At 37.5% G+C, this 20,525-nt stretch overlaps 1 protein-coding gene across 1 annotated transcript in view; it reads right to left on the bottom strand.

Annotated features, from left to right (window-relative positions):
• Positions 1 to 20,525, bottom strand: part of SPAG17 (sperm associated antigen 17) — a 241,938-nt gene that overhangs the window by 111,811 nt on the left and 109,602 nt on the right. Inside the window, exons 16-18 of the mRNA XM_065927103.1 lie at positions 16,566 to 16,627; positions 15,885 to 15,998; positions 5,481 to 5,635 (exon numbers count right to left, since the gene is read on the bottom strand). Coding sequence (XP_065783175.1) covers positions 5,481 to 5,635; positions 15,885 to 15,998; positions 16,566 to 16,627 — 331 coding nt within the window. The remainder of the gene's footprint in view (positions 1 to 5,480; positions 5,636 to 15,884; positions 15,999 to 16,565; positions 16,628 to 20,525) is intronic.

Raw genomic sequence — 20,525 nt, 5'->3', positions numbered from 1 at the left:
CTGCTCCCTTCTCCTTTTGCATTCAATCTTTCCCGGCATCAGGGTCTTTTCTAAGGAATCGGTTGTTTGCATCAGGAGACCAAAGTGTTGGAGCTTCAGCATCAGGGTTGCTGAATGAATATTCAGGGCTGATCATCAGGTAATTTCTCCCGTTAATTCACATTTTTAGATAGATTGTTTGGGATTTTCCTGTGTAGCTAATAACCTCAGCTGCCAATAATGACAGTTTCCTTTTGGATTCCTATACTTTAAAGATACTTTTAGTAATTTTTCTGATTCAGCTCTTCATTAAATGTTGCTTAGAATTGGTCATGGGAGTTACCTCTATTTTGTTTCTAATTTTATAGAGCATGCTTGTAACATTTCTTATTAAGAATGATGCTTATATCTTAATAACTTCAAAGGCATTCAGAAGACAATGGGATAATTTTCTTTAAAGTGCTTAGAATTTATATGTCAATCAAGAACTATATCCTTAGCAAAATTATCTTTCATGAACAAGGCTAAAATGAAGATACTTGCAATAAACAAAACTCATTTTACTATCAAAGATCCTCACTATATGGACTTTTAAAGCTCTTAGGAAGAAGGGCAAATCAAATAGTAAGCATATATTAATTTATAAACACTGGATATGAAAACGAAAATGTTATTATGTTGTGGGGTAAAAACATTAAGATAGAATTAAAGTGTTCTACAATAATAGAAAATGTGGAATGGGGATAAGAAATTAAAACACTCTACTGTGCTTATATTATTTGGTAGGAAGGTAAAGGTACGGTCTTCTGCAGGAGATGAAAGCAGTTGATTCTAAAGGAAATCAATCCTGAATATTCATTTCAAGGACTGATGTTGAAACTCCAATAGTTGGACACTTGCTGTGAAGACCCAACTCATTGGAAAAGACCCCAATGCTGGGAAAAGACCCCAATGCTGGGAAAGATTGAAGACAAAAGGAGAAGTGGGCAGCAGAGGATGAGAAGGTTAGACAGCATCACTGACTCAGTGGACATGAATTTGAGCAAACTCCAGGAGACACTGAAGGACAGAGAAGCTTAGAGCGCTGCAATCCGTGGGATCACAAAGAGTCGGACACGACTGAGTGACTGAACAACATAAGGTGTTGATGACTTTGTAAATTTAAAACTGTATATCACAATTTCTGAAGAATGAGTTGAGATATAGTATATAACTGTCATTCTTGTAGTAGTAATAAAAATGAAATTAATTCAAACTAAATAAGGAGAAATAAAGAAACTGAATAAAAAGGCAAATAAAAGGGCAAAATTAAATGGTTGAAATTAATCCAAACATATGAACTAGGTTCTCAAGAGGTTAATATTGTCAGATGAATTTTTAAAAATTGACTATATATATATATATTTTGCAAGAGGTAAATGGATAGTAAAGGATATACAAAATAAAATATAAAAGAGGCTTGTAAAGTTTATCAGTATCAGACAAGACACATGTGATAAAGTCTGTACAGATATATCAATATTGGACAATGTAACCTTGAAAGCAAAGAGCAATCCTAGAGATAAAGACATTGCATATTGATAAAAGCTTAATCAGGAAAACAACTCAATTCTTGTTTTGCTTATTAACATAATCTTAACATCAGTTCAGTTCAGTCAGTTAGTTGTGTCTACTCTTTGTGACCCCATGAGCTGTAGCACACCAGGCTTCCCTGTCCATCACCAACTCCCAGAGCTTGCTCAAACTCATGTACAAGTTGATGATGCCATCCAACCATCTCATCTTCTGTCGTCCCCTTCTCCTCCCACCTTCAATCTTTCCCAGCATCAGGGTCTTTTCTAAGGCATCAGTTCTTCACATCAGATGTCCAAAGTATTGGAGTTTCAGCTTCAGCATCTGTCCATCCAAAGAATATTCAGGACTGATTTCCTTTAGGTTTGACTGTTGGATCTCCATGCAGCCCAAGGGACTCTCAAGAGTCTTCTCCAACACCACGGTTCAAAAACATCAGTTCTTTGGCACTCAGTGTTCTTTATGGTCCAACTCTCACCTCCACACATGACCACTGGAAAAACCATAGCTTTGACTAGATGGACCTTTGTCAGCAAAATAATGTCTCTGCTCTTTAATATGCTGTCTAGGTTAGTCATAGCTTTTCTTCCAAGGAGCAAGTGTCTTTTAATTTCATGGTTGTAGTCACCATCTGCAGTGATTTCGGAGCCCAAGAAAACAAAGTTTGTCACCGTTTCCCTTGTTTCCCCATCTATGTGACATGAAGTGGTAGGACTGGATGCCATGATCTTAGTTTTTTGAATGTTAAGTTTTAAGCCAATCTTTTCACTGTCTTCTTTCACTTTCATCAAGAGGATCTTTAGTTCTTCTTCACTTTCTGCCATAAGGATGGTGTCACCATAAGGGTGGTGTCAATCTTAACAAGCATAAAGTCAAAAACTGACAAATTTATAGGAAGAAATCTACAAGTTCCATCACACATTGAGTTTTTTTTAAATCATTTCTCACTAGTTGATTGACCAAGTTTTTAAAAATCAGAAAGAAGTGAAGATTAAGAAATAAACACCTGTATTCAAAAACTGAAGAATATACTTCCTTAACACACAAACTTGAAGTATTTATGACAACTGATCACATATTAAGCAACAAAGTGCATCAACAAATTTCATAGCATCAGTATTCTATAGAACATGTTGTCTGACTGCTACTTTTGAAATTATAAACTATAATAAAAATGTAACTCAGCCAAATGTTTAAAATAAAAACACACATTTCTATGCAATCCATGGGTCAAATAAGAATGATGGAAATGAGAAATGAATGATATAGCAGCATTGTTCAAAATAGCCAAGATATGAAAGCAACCTAAGTGTCTATCAACAGATGAAGAGATAAGATGTGGTACATATACATAATGGAACACTACTCAGCCATAAAAGAGAATGGAATTGTGCCATTTGCAGCAACATGGATGGACCTACTATGTTTAGTCAAATAAGTCATACAGAGAAAGACAAATACTGTTGGTTATCACCTATTTGTGGAATTTAAAAAATAAAGCAAATGAATGAATATAACAAAACCAAAACAGACTCACAGACACAGAAAACAAACTAGTGGTTACCAGTTAGGAGAGAGAAGGGGAAAGAGGCAAGATAAGAATAGGGGTAAAGTGCTCGCTTTGGCAGCACATATACTAAAAAAAAGGATAGGGGTAAAGAGGCACAAACTACTAGGTATAAAATAAACTACAGGGATACATTGTATAGCACAGGGAAATGTAGCCAATATTTTGTAATACTTTAAATGGAGTATAATCTATAAAAATATTGAATCATAATGTTGTACACCTGGAACTAATATAATAGTAAATCAGCTATAATGCAATATAAAAAGAACGATGTGTTCAAAAAAATGAACAATAAAATTCCATCAATCAGATATTTTGTAGTGCTAAGGTGGTATTTGAAAAGAAATTTTTGCTTTAAATACTTTAAATAAAAGCCACAAAAACAACTCAAAATCTTGAGATAAAATTCTAATTTTAAAAGTTAAAGGACATTGGAATAATCCAAAGAAATTGAGAGAAAGTAAAAAATAATAAAGACAAGAGCATAATTTTAAAAAATCAAAAGGAGAAAGGATCAAATGTAATAGTTGCTTTAAAAAAAATTAACAAAATTGGCAAACCTTTGGCAAGACTAGTCCAGAAAAATAGAGAAATCACAGTTTAAAAGCATTAGGAATTAAAACAGATATGTGTAACACAAAAAGCCAAGAGCATATTGTAATCCACTTTATGCAATAATTTTGAAAACAGGTAAAATGGTCAAATTCCTAGAGAAGTACATATTATCAAATCTAGTTCAAAAATACATAGCAAACTCAGAGTCTAATAATCATGACAGAGGTTAAATCAGTAATTAAACATCTTCCCAGGTCCAGATGTTCTTATTTGCAAGTTTTACCAAATGCCAAAGGAATATATATTTATTAGTCTTATATAAATTATTTTATAAAATAAAAAAATAGAGATAAAAAGGGAGAATATCCACCCATTAGTTTATGAGGCTAATAAAAATCTCAATCTCAAGCCAGACAAGAACATTTAAAGATGGGATAAATTATAGCTGAGTCTTATCCATGAATACAGATGGACATATTCTAAGTAATATATTAGCAAATCAAATGCAGCAATATATAAACAAGATAGCATAATGGACAAATTGGATTTTCACAGGAATGTAAGTTTGAACATTAGAATATCTATTAATAAAATTTCATGCTTTAACAGATTAAAGGAAAAAAGAGAACACCTAAATTGATGCAGAAAAATCATTTGATATTATTTAATAGTCATTTATAAATAAGCACCTAGAGCAAACTAGCAACATAAGAAAATTTTCTAACCTAATAAGGAGCATTTGTCTATGGCAAAAAGACAAAAAAACACTTAATAGATGAATATTCAAAACCTAGAATAAGACAACAATGTTCTCAAAGTTGTACTGAAGCCTTAGTCAACAAAGAAATGAAAAGTGTAATTACTGGCAATGAAAAACAAAACAAAGGAAAGCACAGTTTAGTACATTAGCTTGGTATACCTATTGTATATCCTAATTTTAAAAAATCATCTTATGACTTTAAAGTGTGTGTTTCTAGATCACCAGCCCAGGTTGGATGCATGAGACAAGTGCTCGGGCCTGGTGCACTGGGAAGACCCAGAGGGATTGGGTAGAGAGGAAGGTGGGAGGGGGGATAGGGATGGGGAATACATGTAAATCCATGACTGATTGATGTCAATGTATGGCAAAAACCACTACAATATTGTAAAGTAATTAGCCTCCAACTAATAAAAATAAATGAAAAAAAAAGTGTGTGTTTCTGTGTATATGTATGCACACAGTCCATTTCTCCAATTTTCTGTAGGTCCAGGTTCATCCTCTCTTTATCCCTTAGGACTAAATTCTATATAAATAACAAATACTGAATATACATTAACCAGTACAGAAAAATAATGAAAAGTTCTCATCACTAATGAGAAAGGGGAGAACAATTTTAAGATAGCAATGAAATAATTAAGGAGCTGGGAAGGAAAAACAAATCACTGATTCCTAGAGGTCTCAGTTTGCTGGGGACCCGAGGGCATGTGTCATTCAGTTACCCTAGATCAAGTGGAGTTACCCAGAACCTGCATACAGAATGCCATGTTTTGTAGTTCCTACTTTAAACCTTTCAGAGGCTGTTATATTGGAGTTTAAATGAATCAAGTGTAATTTAATAATATCCCCACGAGATTCAATGGGGCCAGGAATGACGTCTGTCTTCTTCAGTGCCTGTCACACAGCATTCAACTTGGTGACCTTCACTGAATCTGCGGTACCGCACAAATGTTTTTATTGGGTTGAACCACTCAACTTAGGCTAAGGAACTAAAAACCATGTAACACACTAACTAACATAACTAACTAGACCATCTAAGTTGGTTACCTGAATCCAACATTAGAGTGAAGGCCAACGTTCCAGTATTCATGATGCAGACGTTGTAAATTCATTGGGTTATGAAAGACCAACAGTAAAGAGTTGTCTTGTGTATGGTAATAAGAATCAATACACCTGTATTGCTGATCGGCTTCTTGAAGAACCTGAAAATCAAAACGAATGCGTTGTTTTGTCTTTTTTTCCCCAAGAGCAGGGCCTCCAGCTAGGGCCTTTCTCTGCTTCTTCCTCTTTCTCCCCGTATTCCCATGATGCTGGTCAAGTGGGAGCAGAGACGGCAGATATTTTCAGGAGCATTTTAGTAACTCTTGTAAGAAAACCAAATCCTAGGCTCCAAGCACAGAGGTATTTGTTCAAGTCTTTTTCATTAATGCTGGGAGATAATAAAGTCTAGGAGTCATTTAACACTTTTCATACCCTCATTTTAAGCTTCTCTGGTAGCTCAGCTGGTAAAGAATCCACCTGCGATGCAGGAGACCCTGGTTCAATTCCTGGGTCAGGAAGATCCCCTGGAAAAGGGACAGGCTACCCTCTCCAGTGTTTTGGGGCTTTCCTGATAGTAAAGAATTCGCCTGCAGTATGGGAGACCTGGGTTCGATCCCTGGGTTGGGAAGATTGCCTGGAGGAGGGTATGGCAATCCACTCCTGTATTTTTACCTGGCGAATTCCATGAAAAGAGGAGCCTGGTGGGCTACAGTCCATAGGGTTGCAAAGAGTCGGACATGACTGAAGCGATTTAACACACACACACACACACACACACACACACACACACACACACACACACACACACCTCTTCAGATAAATCATCTCATTTTATTATAAAAATTTCAAATAAAATGGTATGATTATTTTTCCCATTTCAAAATATTAAAAGCTGCATTTTTGAGTATCATTTGTGGCCAAGAGAGAATAAGAGACTTGTCTAAGAGTATGGAGTCCCTAAGTTCTGGTACAAGGGCTTACACCAGTCTTTTGACTCTAAATGTCACATTTCACACTCCACACAGTGCTCTCCACTACAGCACGGTGTGGTGCAGAGACATACTGTGAGTGGTCTTCTTACTGCTTCTACACAACTTCTATCCCTGATCCTTTCCAAAACATTTTATCCTCAGCACTGCAATTGCAGCCACAAACAGAGAGGCCCTGTGGGCAGCTGCCTTTTCCTTATGCCAATCAACATAAAGAAATACGTCCAGAGGGAAAGAAATTAGACAGTTGTGGGGTTTTGTTGTTTTTTCTTGTCCATATCAATTTGGTGGAGGCAACTTTCTATTCTCCACTGTTTGGATGATCTGAAGGCATGGAATTGCATATTATGTCAGGAAAGGACTATTTTACTTTTGCTGTCAATTGCACACTGGTAGTATAACTAAAATAATACATTTACTCCCCAATCTAATCCTCTACATGTCTTTATGAAGTGGTATTTAAATTTTAACAACTGTTCCCTGAGAGTCAATGCAAGAAACACATATGTGGTAAATTTGTTTTCTTTCTCTTTTTTTTTCGGCTGCACAGTGCAGATGTGGGGATCTTAGTTCCCTGATCAAGGCTCAAACCCATGCTCCCCTGCAGTAGAAGGATGGAGTCTTAACTATTGGACTGCCAGGGAAGTCCTGACATGGTAAATATTTTTGCATTTAAAACATTTTGCTCTGTGGGGTCCTATCCATTACTTTACATTTTTTGGCAAATTCCTTTCAGATTTTAAATTAGAAAAACAAACAAACAAACAAACTTCTATTTTTGATGAATGTGTAGGTGTTATCAATCAATATTTGATAAGGTTTTATACAATTTCTTTCTTTTCCTTTTAAAAAATTTGGCCACAACATTGCAAATCAACTATACTTCAGTAAATTAAAAAAAAAATTTGGCTTTTACCTATTATTATGTATTAATATTTTTCTCATTAATTTTTTTTCATTAAAAATGGAGACCTACTACATTCACAGAAAAACAAAACAAATAAGAAAGCTAAGGCTTTTCTTTAAAATATGATTAAGATTTTTACAGAGGATTCTGGAGTTCAGAGATGTGTGTTTAAGAAGCAATTGATGGAACACCTGATATGGAGAAAATGAATTGGAGTGGAGAGAAAGTGAAATAGGCTGATGATATTACAGTAGATGGGGAGGATGGTAGTTGGATTAAAGTAGCAGCAGTGGAGATGGTGAATAGCTAGAGGTAATTTGAAGTATACACTCAAAACTCGATGATGGATCAGATATGTGGAACAAAGGAAAAGCTGAAGTAAGGAATGACTCTCAGCCTTTTGGCTTGACGCTGACATTTTCTGAGATGGATGAGGGGAGAAGCATGCTTAGGTGGGAAAATTATTTGCTTCATGTGGGACACTAAATATTTAAGATGCCTATCAGAAATTCACTAATGCAGAACTCAAGATAGAGATAATTTGGAAGATAAACTTTTATGAGTCATCAGGATTAGAAAAATGTAGTAGATAAAATCATTAAAAGAATGTTTACAGAGGAGAGGGGACAATTCAAGACTGAGGCTTGAGGCACTTCAATATTTAAATAGTAGGTAGAGAAGTACTCAACAAAACTCCAGATGGAGCACTGAGGAGGAACCCAGTATGGTGCCTTGGAAACTAGGAGTGAACAGTGTTTTGCGGAGAAGTGATCAGCTTTGTGATGAAAAGGTCAAGGAAGATGAACAAAGAAGTGTTCATTAGGTTTGGCAGGACAATTACATGTGACCTTGAAAACTGAAGCTTCAGGACTTACCTGGTGGTTCAGTGACTAAGACTCCAGGCTCCCAATGCAGGGGGCCTGGGTTCAATCCCTAGTCAGGGAATTAGATTCCACATGCCACAACTAAGAGTTCACATGCCACAACTAAGACCTGGAGCAGCCAAATAAATAAATATTTTTTTAAAAGAAATAAAAGTTAAGCTTCTGTGGAGTGGGGAGGACAGGGCTAAAACAAAATAAAATCCGAAATGAACTTCCAGTTAAAAATGAAAGATTGAACACATGCACTTCCTAATCCCTCACTAAAGGAACAGTCAAATTCGAGTTTTAATGTCACAAAGTTAAAGCCCAAGGAAGATGAGACAAAAGAAACATTGTGGAGGCTAGAAAGTAGAAGAATAAATGGTAACTGATTTAGCAGAACATGGAAAGTCAAATTCCAAGATTAGTTTTAAGAGAGACCAGAAGGAAATTTGTGAGCAGAAACACAGAAAGACTCAGGAAATGGCGGAGTTAGGTACCTCTGAAAGTGGAGTGAAAGTGGAGTGAAAGTGGCAATGAAAATAGGAAGATTAATGTCTTTTAAGAAGCCTCAACCATTCTGAGCAGCCAGGGGACTGCCCATCTCTCCCATCAGCAGAAGAAAGGAGGATTATTACTATAGAAGCTGACCCTGTGGATTTTTAAGGGGAGGGACCCTGGGCACCACTGAGGGAGAGCTGTACCACAGAAAAAAGAGAATTCTGTAAAAGTTGAATTGGCATGGTCTAACAGAAATATAAGGTGAGCCACAAGTGTGAGCCATGTGAGTGATTTAAAAATTTATAGTAGTCATATTTTAAAAGTTAAGGTAATATTAAACTACATATTTTATTTAACATCAATATAAAAATTGCTAAGTACTCAGAAGCTACATGTGACACTAGTGGCTACCACACTGGACAGTGCAGATCTAGACACTGGGTGGGAAGAAATCTGAAACTCCTTTCCTCCATCATTCTTCAACTCCTAAAACTCTGACAAGTTATGTCGTGGAAGATAAGATATCAGACTTTTTTCCCTAGAGACTATAAATGGCACAAGAATATAGAATTAATACATCAACATTCACAGGTCTTTCAAGAACCGCCCCCCCCTCCCCGAGCCAAATCACCCAACAACAAGGTCAGGTTATTGACAACTTTCCCCCACTTTGACTTTATGTAGCACTTCCTATCATATTTTTTTAGTATCTCATTATGAATATAAACAAAGAGGCAATTATCACTAGATGCTATTCTTCAATGTGAAAAATGAAGACACCTCCCCCACAAAAAAATAGTTAAAACCTGGGGAAAGGAGTTTTCAGGGAGAAGACTTCAAAGGACTTCAGTATCCTCATAGAGATAAGAGAGGATACGGTACCAGGGAATGTGAAGAGTATGTTTTATAAATGTAATTTGTAATTATAAATATAACCTTATGATATTAATATTATAACAACAGATACAGAAGACTCGATAGAAAAATTCGATGAAAGCAGAGACATATTTCCAGAATAAGAAGAAAAACTGTTGGAAACTTGGAAGGAAAGGATAAGGAAATTGGAAGTTCAGTCTAGGAGTCCAATACCAGAACAACAGGAGTTTCAGGAAGAAAGACTAAAGAAAAGGGAGGGGAGGTGATTATTAGAGAGATGACTGTATACTATTTCCCAGAATGTAAAGATCAGAGTTTCTGGATTATACTGGGCTCCCCGGTGCAATATTAGGAATAGAACCACACATCAAGGCATATCAATAGGAAATCCAGAACACTGGAACAAAAAGAAAATCTTAAAGACCTTACAGAGAGAAGAAAAAACACAGACTCCACTGATCAAGAATCAGAATTTCATTGTTCTTTTTTTTTTTTTCTTCTCAAGGACAATCTGGAAAGCTAGAAGACTATTGAGGAATGGCTTCAAAATGTTGAAGGAAAATACTTTTTAACTTAGCATCTTATATAAAGCCAAACTGGCAGTTAAAAGTATAGAATTAAGGTATTTTCAAACATCCATCACCTCAAAAATTTACCTGCCATTTATGTTAACTCAGGAGGCAACTTGAAAAGCCAGTCGCCTACAAAAAGAGAGTAACCCAAGAGAGAGGACAGCATGGGATGCAGAAGACAGTATCTAACTGGAAATAGAGGCAAAGGATATGGCCAGGATGACAGCAAAGGGGATGGCAGGACCACAGCTGTGTAGCATGCTCTCTCTGAGAACTGGCAGAATTTCCTTTGCTGCTTTGTATAGTAGCTTCTGGCAGGGGTCATCAATCCTTGGTGTATTTTAGCTTGCATCTGCATCATTCTACTCTCCACCTCTCTGGTCACAAAATATTCTCCCTGTGTGCCTTTAGTTGGTTATTTTCTTCTTCTTACAAGGGCATAAATCACATTTGATTGGAGCTCACTATAATGACCTCATCTGAACTTGATCACATCATTTAGACACCTTAATTCCAAATAATCCACTTTCAGGTCCTGGGTATAAGGAGTCTAAAAAACGTTTTGAGGGACACTGTTCAACATAAAATAGTTCACACTGACAGTGAAAGTTTCTCAGTTGGTCTGACTCTTTGCAACCCCAGGGACTATAGAGTCCATGGAATTTTCCAGACCAGAATAATGGAGTGGGTAGTCTTTCCCTTCTCCAGGGGATCTTCCCAACCCTGGGATCAAACCCAATTCTCCTGCATTGCAGGCAGATTCTTTACCAGCTGAGCCACAGGGAAGCCTACAGCTCACCTTGTGGCCTCTCAAATTCATATCTTTCCCATGTATAAAATATATTCACCCAATCCCAACATCCTTCAAAGTTTTAACCCTTTCCAGCATCAACTCTAAGGCTCAAATGTTATCTAAATATCTTGTAAGTCAGTTATGGGTGTGACTCAGTTTCCTGTCCATCCTTGGGCAAAATTTCTGTTCACCTGTGACCCTGTAAACCCAGAAAACAAGTAGAGGGCAAGCAGAGGTTCAGAACACACAGGAAAGATATTGCTTAGACAACACAACTGATTGAATACCTGTTAGGTTTGAATGTACTGAGCAGAGATTTACTCTTAAGTAGAGAATTTGGGGGAGAGTAATGACAAATGTTTATCAAACTAAACAAATAAAAAGGAAATGTAATCCAGGATACTACACAGTGCAGCTGTGAATCAGTTCGGTTCAGTCACTCAGTTGTGTTTGACTCTCTATGACCCCATGGACTGCAGCACACCAGGCTTTTCTGTCCATCACCAACTCCCAGAGCTTACTCAAACTCATGTCCATTGAGTCGGTGATGACATCCAACCGTCTCATCCTGTTGTCCCCTTCTCTTCCCGCCTTCAATCATTCCTAGCATCAGAGTTTTTTTAATGAGTCAGTTCTTCGCATCACGTGGCCAAAGTATTGGAGCTTCAGCTTCAGTATCAGTCCTTCCAATGAATATTCAGGACTGATTTCCTTTAGGATGGACTGGTTGGATCTCCTTGCTGTCCAAGGGACTCTCAAGAGTTCTCCAACACCACAGTTCAAAATCATCAGTTCTTTGGCGCTCAGATTTCTTTATAGCCCAACTCTCATCCATATATGACTACTGGAAAAACCATAGCTTTGACTAGATGGACCTTTGTTGGTGAAGTAATGTTTTGGCTTATTAATATGCTGTCTAAGTTGGTCAAAACTTTTCTTCCAAGGAGCAAGTGGCTTTTAATTTCATGGCTGCAGTCACCATCTACAGTGATTTTGGAGCCCAAAAAGATAAAATCTCTCACTGTTTCCATTGTTTCCCCATCTATTTGCCATGAAGTGATGGGACCAGATGTCATAATCTTGGTTTTCTGAATACTGAGTTTTAAGCCAACTTTTTCATTCTCTTCTTCCACTTTCATCAAATGGTTCTTTTCTTCTTCTTCTCTTTCTGCCATAAGTGTGGTGTAATCTACATATCTGAGGATATTGACATTTATCCCAGCAATCTTGATTCCAGCTTGCACTTCATCCAGCCTGGCATCTTGCATGATGTATTCTGCATATAAGTTAAATAAACAGGGTGACAATATTCAGCCTTGATGTACTACTTTCCTTATTTGGAACCAGCCTGTTATTCCATATTCTGTTTTAATTGTTGCTTCTTGACCTGCATATAGATTTCTCAGGAGGCAGGCCAGGTGGTCTGGTACTCCCATCTCTTTTAAGAATTTTCCACAGTTTGTTGTGATCCGCTCAGTCAAAGGCTTTGGCATAGTAAATAAAACAAAAGTAGATGTTTTTCTGGAACTCTCTCGCTTCTTCTGTGATCCAACGGATGTTGGCAATTTGATCTCTGGTTCCTGTGCCTTTTCTAAATCCAGCTTGAACATCTGGAAGTTCACGGTTCACATACTGTTGAAGCCTGGCTTGGAGAATTTTGAGGATTACTTTGCTAGCATGTGAGATGAGTGTAATTGTGCAGTAGTTTGAGCATTCTTTGGCACTGCCTTCCTTAAGGATTGGAATGAAAACTGACCTTTTCCAATCCTGTGGCCACTGCTGAGTTTTCCAAATATGCTGACAAATTGAGTGCAGCACTTTCACAGCATCATCTTTTAGGATTTGAAAGAGTTCAACTGGAATTTCATCACCTCCACTAGCCTTGTTCATAGTGATGCTTCCTAAGGCCCACTTGACTTCCTTCACATTCCAGGATGTCTGGCTCTAGATGAGTGATCACACCATCATGATTATCTGGGTCATGAAGATCTTTTTTGTATAGTTCATCTGTGTATTCTTGCCACCTCTTAATATCTTCTGCTTCTGTTAGGTCCATTCCATTTCTGTCCTTTATTGTGCCCATCTTTGAATGAAATGCTACCTTGGTATCTCTAGTTTTCTTGAAGAGATCTCTAGTCTTTCCCATTCTATTATTTTCCTCTATTTCTTTGCACTGATCACTGAGGAAGTCTTTCTTATCTCTCTTTGCTATTCTTTGGAACTCTGCATTCAATAGGGTATATCTTTCTTTTTCTCCTTTGCATTTCTTTTTCTCAGGGATGGTCTTGATCACAACCTCCTGTACAATGTCATCATCCTCCATCCATAGTTCTTCAGGCACTCTGTCCATCAGATTTAATCCCTTGAATCTATTTGTCATTTTCACTGTATAGTCATAAGGGATCTGATTTATGTCATACCTGATTAGTCTAGTGCTTTTCCCTATTTTCTTCAATTTAAGTCTGAATTTGGCAATAAGGAGTTCATGATCTGAGCCACAGTCAGCTCCCAGTCTTGTTTTTGCTGACTGTATAGAGCTTCTCCGTCTTTAGCTGCAAAGACTATAATAAATGTGATTTCGGTGTTGACCATCTGGTGATGTCTATGTGTAGAGAATTCTCTTGTGTTGTTGGAAGAGGATATTTGCTATGACCAGTGTGTTCTCTTGACAAAACACTATTAGCCTTTGCCCTGTTTCATTCTGTATTCCAAGGCCAAATTTGCCTGTTACTCCAGGTGTTTCTTGACTTCCTGCTTTTGCATTCCAGTCCCTTATAATGAAAACATATTTTTTTGGGTGTTAGTTCTATAAAGAAGTACTTGTAGAACTTCACAGAACCATTCAACTTCAGTTTCCTCAGCATTACTGGTCAGGGCACAGACTTGGATTACTGTGATACTGAATGGTTTGCCTTGGAAATGAACAGAGATCATTCTGTCGTTTTTGAGATTGCATCCAAGTACTGCATTTTGGACTCTTTTGTTGACTATGATGACTATCCCATTCCTTCTAAGGGATTCTTGCCCACAGCAGAAGATAAAAGGGTCTTCTCAGTTAAACTCACCCATTCCAGTCCATATTAGTTCACTGATTCCTAGAGTGTCTATGTTCATTCTTGCCATCTCCTGTTTGACCACTTCCAATTTGCCTTGATTCATGGACCTAACATTCCATGTTCCTATGCAATATTGCTCTTTGCAGCATTGGACTTTACTTCCATCACCAGTCACATCCACAGCTGGGTGTTGTTTTTGCTTTGGCTCCATCTCTTCATTCTTTCTGGAGTTATTTCTCCACTGATCACCAATAGCATATTGGGTACCTACCAACATGGGGAGTCCATCTTTCAGTGTCATATCTTTTTGCCTTTTCATACTGTGTCAGCTGTGAATAGCACTTATCTAATTGAAATATGATAAATCTTGAAATCTAATAAAAACTTATGACATGGTTAAAAGTTTCAGAGACTGACAAGGTTTGAGTTTATGAGTGTGTATATGTTTAGGTAGAGAAGGAAATGGCAACCCACTCCAGTACTCTTGCCTGGAAAATCCCATGGACAGAGGAGCCTGGTAGGCTACAATCCATGGGGTTGCAAAGAGTCGGACATGACTGAGCTACTTTACTTACTTACTTATGTATGTATAGGAGTGTATGAGTGAGTGCATGTGCATGTCTCGGTGTGTTTTATAAGGGGGTGGGCAAGCTGTTTTTTCAAGAGGGAGTCAATTGATGATGGTAACTAAATATCTTGTTATTTAGAAATAACTGAGTTAAGTAACAAAAGAAACAGGTAAATACCTTGAAGATTTTTACCTCTGGGAATTGTGTCATGGCATGGGTGTGTGCATGCTCAGTTGTGTCTCTTTGCGACCCCATCCACTGTAGCCTGCCAGGCTTCTCTGTCCATGGACTTCTCCAGGTAAGAATACTAGAGTGGGTTATTATTTCTTTCCTCCAGGGGACCTTCCCCACCCAGGGATTTGGCTCCTGCATTGGCAGGCAAATTCGTTACCACTGAACCACCTGGAAAGCTCCATGGGTATGGGACGGACCTGGTATTTTTCACAAGACTCTTTACACAACGTTTTGGCTTTAAAAAAATAAGTGGATGTTAAATTTTGATAAAGGTAAAATTTAAATTAAAAGGATAAAAGAAAACAGTGTACAAGTTTTTGCATAAAATGTAAAACCAACAAAAAGAGCTTGCTTTAGAATTACTCATTATTTTGCGTAGTGGTTAAGAGCACACGTTCTGGGTCTGATGTCTTGGGTTTGTATCTTGTTTCTCTCATTCATCAACCAGTGAGACCCTTTCCAGTGTGACCTTGGACAAAAGTTACTGGTGGTTCAGGTGCCTCAGTTTTCTACTATTTAAATAGTTTCTACTTCATAGGATTGGAAGAGATTAAATAAGCTAGTAATACGTCGCACAGAGTCGGACACAACTGAAGCGACTTAGCAGCAGCAGCAGCATATGTTAAGTGCTCAGTAAATGTTAGCCATCACAGTTTACACTGAATTGTTAATTGCATCAGAAAATATTTAGAAATGTTGTGAAAACTGAAGAGAGCTAACAGGCAATATGGGGAAATATAAGGTTGCTTCCCAATAACATCTTACTTTTATTACTATGTTTTCTTAAAAAAAAACATGTGCAGCAGTCATGCACATATCTTTCTTTTTTTTTTTCCTTAAGAGACTTCATAAAAAAAACATCCTTTAAGAAAGTATATTTTAAACTATTTTGGGCATGCATAGCACAGTCTGGGAATAAACTCACTTTATAGCTGAAGTAAATGGGAATATTGATCTGAAATAGATCTGAGAGTGACCTAGAAGTGAACTGTTCTAAATCACAGTGAGCCTCCCCAGACCAATCTGATGAGACTCATAGCCCATTAATACCTGAAGCAGAACTTTTGGTTTAAAATGTTCAGTAAAACTCCAGTCCATTAGATTGCGTTGCTGGGTTTTCTTTATGTCGTCTAACTCGGCTTCTACAGTCATCTTCTTCGGTTTCTTAAAAAAAAAAAAAAAATCAGAGGAATACGATTTCAGCTTTAATTTGTTTAAGTCCAAATGAAGCCCTCTTGGACTCCATCAACTAACCAGCATGCACTCCATCTAATCGGGGGAAATCTGCATATGTATAAATCCATATGGCAACATTTTAAGAGAACTGTTGCCAGAAAAAGTATGCCTTTGACTCTTTTTTTTATGGGCAACATAATCTAAATATTTTTATTGTTAGGTTATACTCTTCTGAGTCCTGTTAGCAATTATAGGCAGGTTTTCTGAACTCACTTCAAGACAGCATTAGTTTTACATAGCTGTATGGTCAGCAGGTGTTCGTGACGTTGCCAAGCCACACTGTCTAGAGAGAAGCATGGAGCCTGGAAGTTTTGCTTGAGCGGCTAGTGAAATTAACTCCTTTCTCTCCAGTTGGAACCCAGCTGGGGAGGGGGGTGTCTGAACTATCCCTTCTCCTCTAGTATCAGCCCCTTCCTGCTAAGTTTCTCTCTTTTTTAGTTCATGGTTTTCTCAGATCTTACTGGCATCTACACTTTTAGGGCAATAATTCCCTACCTTTTCAAGAAGATCAGCATTTGTGATCGCTTCATCTTTGATCTCATTGTTCATGGTCTGCTCTGTAAATCAAAGACACCAACATCCAGTTGCGTTTGGGCTTTGTTCTCTCTTTGGTCAATGCTGTGCCTTTCTGTTGCCATGTGATCTATGTTTCTGTGCTGAAAAGTTAATTCCTGAAAGGCATGTTTCATGCCTCCAAAAAGGTGTTTTTGTCAATAATTCTAAATTAGTGTCTACCTAGAAAAGTTATGCTAAGTCTTTTGAAAAGAACCCAGCTCCCTATATAATACATTCCTAAATCATATATTAGATATTCTGCCTTCAGACTGTATGGCTCACTTCTGACAATGTACTTTTATCTTGCAAGCTGCAAATATTTACTGATTAAACTATGTCAACTGCTCACCACACACTGTTGTCTGTTATGAGGCTGGTACTATCACAAAGCCCTTTCAAATTTCTGGGTTGTATCTTATGAGTGACAGACGAGGACAGCAGCAGGGATGTATGGAAAGGAGAACCACCTTACAAAAGCACCTCCTACTAGAAAAAGCAATACCAGACACTATCCTGTTAAGCTATATCCACATTCATTAATAATTTATTAACTTAAAACCCATTTAATGGGCATCTGCAGATTTACAGAGTTTTTAAAAGTTAGTTAAATGAGTAAAATGAATAGGGAGCTGCATTCCACGGGGCCCTTTATCATGGACACACTAGCTCTCCCTGTGACCAAAGAGTATACTTATATGATAACTGGGACTGTGATAACCGCCTTGAGTACTAAAAACATGCCATAAATGGAGAGAGAAGAAAGAGACTGATGCTGTTGATTTCTGAATCACCCTGTCTCAGTAAATAAGTCTTAAAGTTAACAGATATGTTATGTAGAGGAATTCCATGATGTATGAGTTTCACATGGATAAACAGACACTTAACTGTGAATGTTTCAGAATTTGTGATATGCTCTTGTGACTGTGAATCTCTAATAAAGAAAGAAATCAGGGACATAGCATATTCCAAATCTGACCAAACTAATAAAGGGGGGGGGGATTGAATCTTGTAACATATCTGTCATACTGCTGAAAGACAGCCAGTCTGACTATTTATCACCCTCAGAATAACAGCAAATTAATCCCTAGGAAGTCATATATAAAGTGGCTCCAGCTTGACTCTCCAATCACACCTCCTTCCACTCTCCCTGGCTCATTCCACTCTAGACTCACTGGCTTGCTTGTTGTATCTTGAAGTTTTTGAACTTGATTTTCTCTCTGTCTGGAATGCTTTGCTTTTAGATAGTCATCTGTTTCAAAGCCTTCATTCATATTGCTGTTCAATTGTCACCTCCTTAAGAGTCTTCTGCTTCTTACCCTGCTTGATTTTTGATCATAGCATTTATCCATGCCTAATAATATTTGTCTGTCTCTCCATCTCAAATGTGAATTCCTGGAGAATAAGAACTTCTATTTTCCCTAACCATACTCTGAGCACCCAACACATGGTAGGAACTCAGTAAATATATATATATTTTTTGACTGAGAGAAAACTACATCATGTATTAAAACTGGAAATAAATATCGAGCCATATAGAGAGTGCAGAAATGTGGAAGAAATCCTACAACAAAAGCTTATTTGTGGGGTAAGCATAAGCTCAGCTGGTAAAGAATCTGCCTGCAATGTGGGAGACCTGGGTTCGATCCCTGGGTTGGGAAGATCCCCTGGAGAAGGGAAAGGCTACCCACTTCAGTATTCTGGCTTGGAGAATTCCATGGACAGTCCATGGGTTCACAAAGAGTCAGACATGACTGAACAACTTTCACTTTCACAAGAGCTAAATTTTCATTGTGTGGCAAAGAGAACCACATCTGGGTTTCTAGAGGGAATAGCTAGTTACATCTAAGCAAGATAGGCCAAATATTTTACTTGCCTCGAGGAGCATAGCTACTTATATTTTTGCTACTAGTTCCATCTCACCTTGGGCTGGTGAGGGTGACAGCATGAATGTTCCATTTTGATTTACAAGAAAACTATAAATTCATTTCAGTTTTAATATTTATATAACACAGACACTCAAGAGAAAACTCAGGCCAACTATAACTCTAAATAGACCATTATGTCCCAAGTGTCCTTGAAGCAATTGATATGCAATCTGTGGAATAAAAATTATTCTATACTATGGGCTGCCAGATTTCCGGGAGACTTGATATTCCCTCCTGTGTCTAAGGATCCAATAGAAAAAAGTCTCCAGTTTAGAAAATACGTTTTAAAAAACTGTGCATCAGATATTTTGTCAAGGGAAAGAACATTCTAAGACTAATCTGAACTCTATTTAGTAGTATAGTAAAAGTCTTTTTTTTCTTTCTTCCTGATTTCTTCCTTCAACCGCATAATCCTTTGACAGTGTGATTCAGTAGTTTTTGACACATCTGGAAATGGATGCATTCTCATCCCTTTGAAAAACAGCTTTTGTAATCTGTTTTACTTTAGAGATAACAAGATCCCTCTGTAAAGCAGTTACTTTATTAAAAAAACACTCAACAAGCATAAAGGGCACATCTAAACCTATAGCCTCATGGTTATCAACTCTCAGGTTTTTCATAAATATCCAATAGGCCCCGTCAAGTTCAAAAGCAGTCTCAGATGGAAATCTACTGTTTGGTTGAGAAAAGCACAAGTATTTAGCCCTTCAAGTCCAGGAACAGGCTTTTCTATGTATTTGATGCTGAGATGGTTGTACAGGAAATATATGAACAATTTCTGCTTTGTTTAGAGATTTAAAGTGGCTGCTTCAGAAATGTGACTCAGTTAGGGGAAAAATGCAAAAACAAACAAACAAACAAAAGATTAGCAACAACAAAAATTTCCCTTACATGTAATAGCTTCAGTGAGGCATCAAGGGTCAGCTACCCATCTCCATCCAAATGTAACAATTCCTTGACACAGGCCAGCCTACATCAGGTAGAATCCCTCACAGGCCATGGGTTCAAGATTGCTTGGCCACTAGGATACACTGTCCATTATAGCATTTTTAGCCATGATGATTTAGGGAATTGTTATAAACATTTACTTTGCACCAGGATTCAGAACACAAATTTATGTGGTTTGACCACCAGGTGGCAAAAGTTGCCTGAGGAAAACTATGTACCAACTGCTCTTAAAAAAAAAAAAAAAAAAAAGAGAGACAAAATAAACAAACAAAAAACCCCTCAGGCCTTATCTCTCTCTTGGCTTATTCTGGCTCTATACTAACTCAAAATGACTTCTATGTCATATGTTTATATTCCCATAGAACTCACTAATGCCATAATATCTCAAGTTAATTTTTTGTGAGTTAGCTTAATAGGTAAGGGTATTTAGAACAGGGAAATAGAGAACCAGCCCTAAAGGTAAGGAACCAGCCCTGAGCAAGGTAAACAACCAGTCCTAGGAAGTCCCAAAGGCAACAAAATTGGGTATGTATAACCATGAAGAAGAGAATGTGAATATGGTTAAACCATTAGATGCATCACAAGGAATTTCTTGGAACTGAGGAAGCCACAAGACACAGTGGAGGAGGCATCAGTTTGGATCCCTCTTTGGAGTCCTGACTTCCTGCTCACATGTGGTTGAACAAGTTACTTAACCCCTCTGAGTCTTTGTTTGCTCATCTTCGGGATTAGGCTAATGGTAACGTCCTCATAGGCTTGCTGTTAATATAAAGCACTAGCTAATATGTGTAAAATAGCACAGAAATCCCTTGCATTCCTATACACTAACAATGAGAAAACAGAAAGAGAAATTAAGGAAACAATACCATTCCCCATTGCAACGAAAAGAATAGAATACTTAGGAATATATCTACCTAAAGAAACAAAAAACCTATATATAGAAAACTATAAAACACTGATGAAAGAAATCAAAGAGGACACAAACAGATGGAGTGGACTGGAAGAATCAATATTGTCAAAATGACTA

Source organism: Muntiacus reevesi, chromosome 1 (assembly GCF_963930625.1).
Source record: "Muntiacus reevesi chromosome 1, mMunRee1.1, whole genome shotgun sequence".
Classification (NCBI taxonomy): Eukaryota; Metazoa; Chordata; class Mammalia; order Artiodactyla; family Cervidae; genus Muntiacus; species Muntiacus reevesi.
This window is presented reverse-complemented; position numbering and strand designations above follow the sequence as displayed.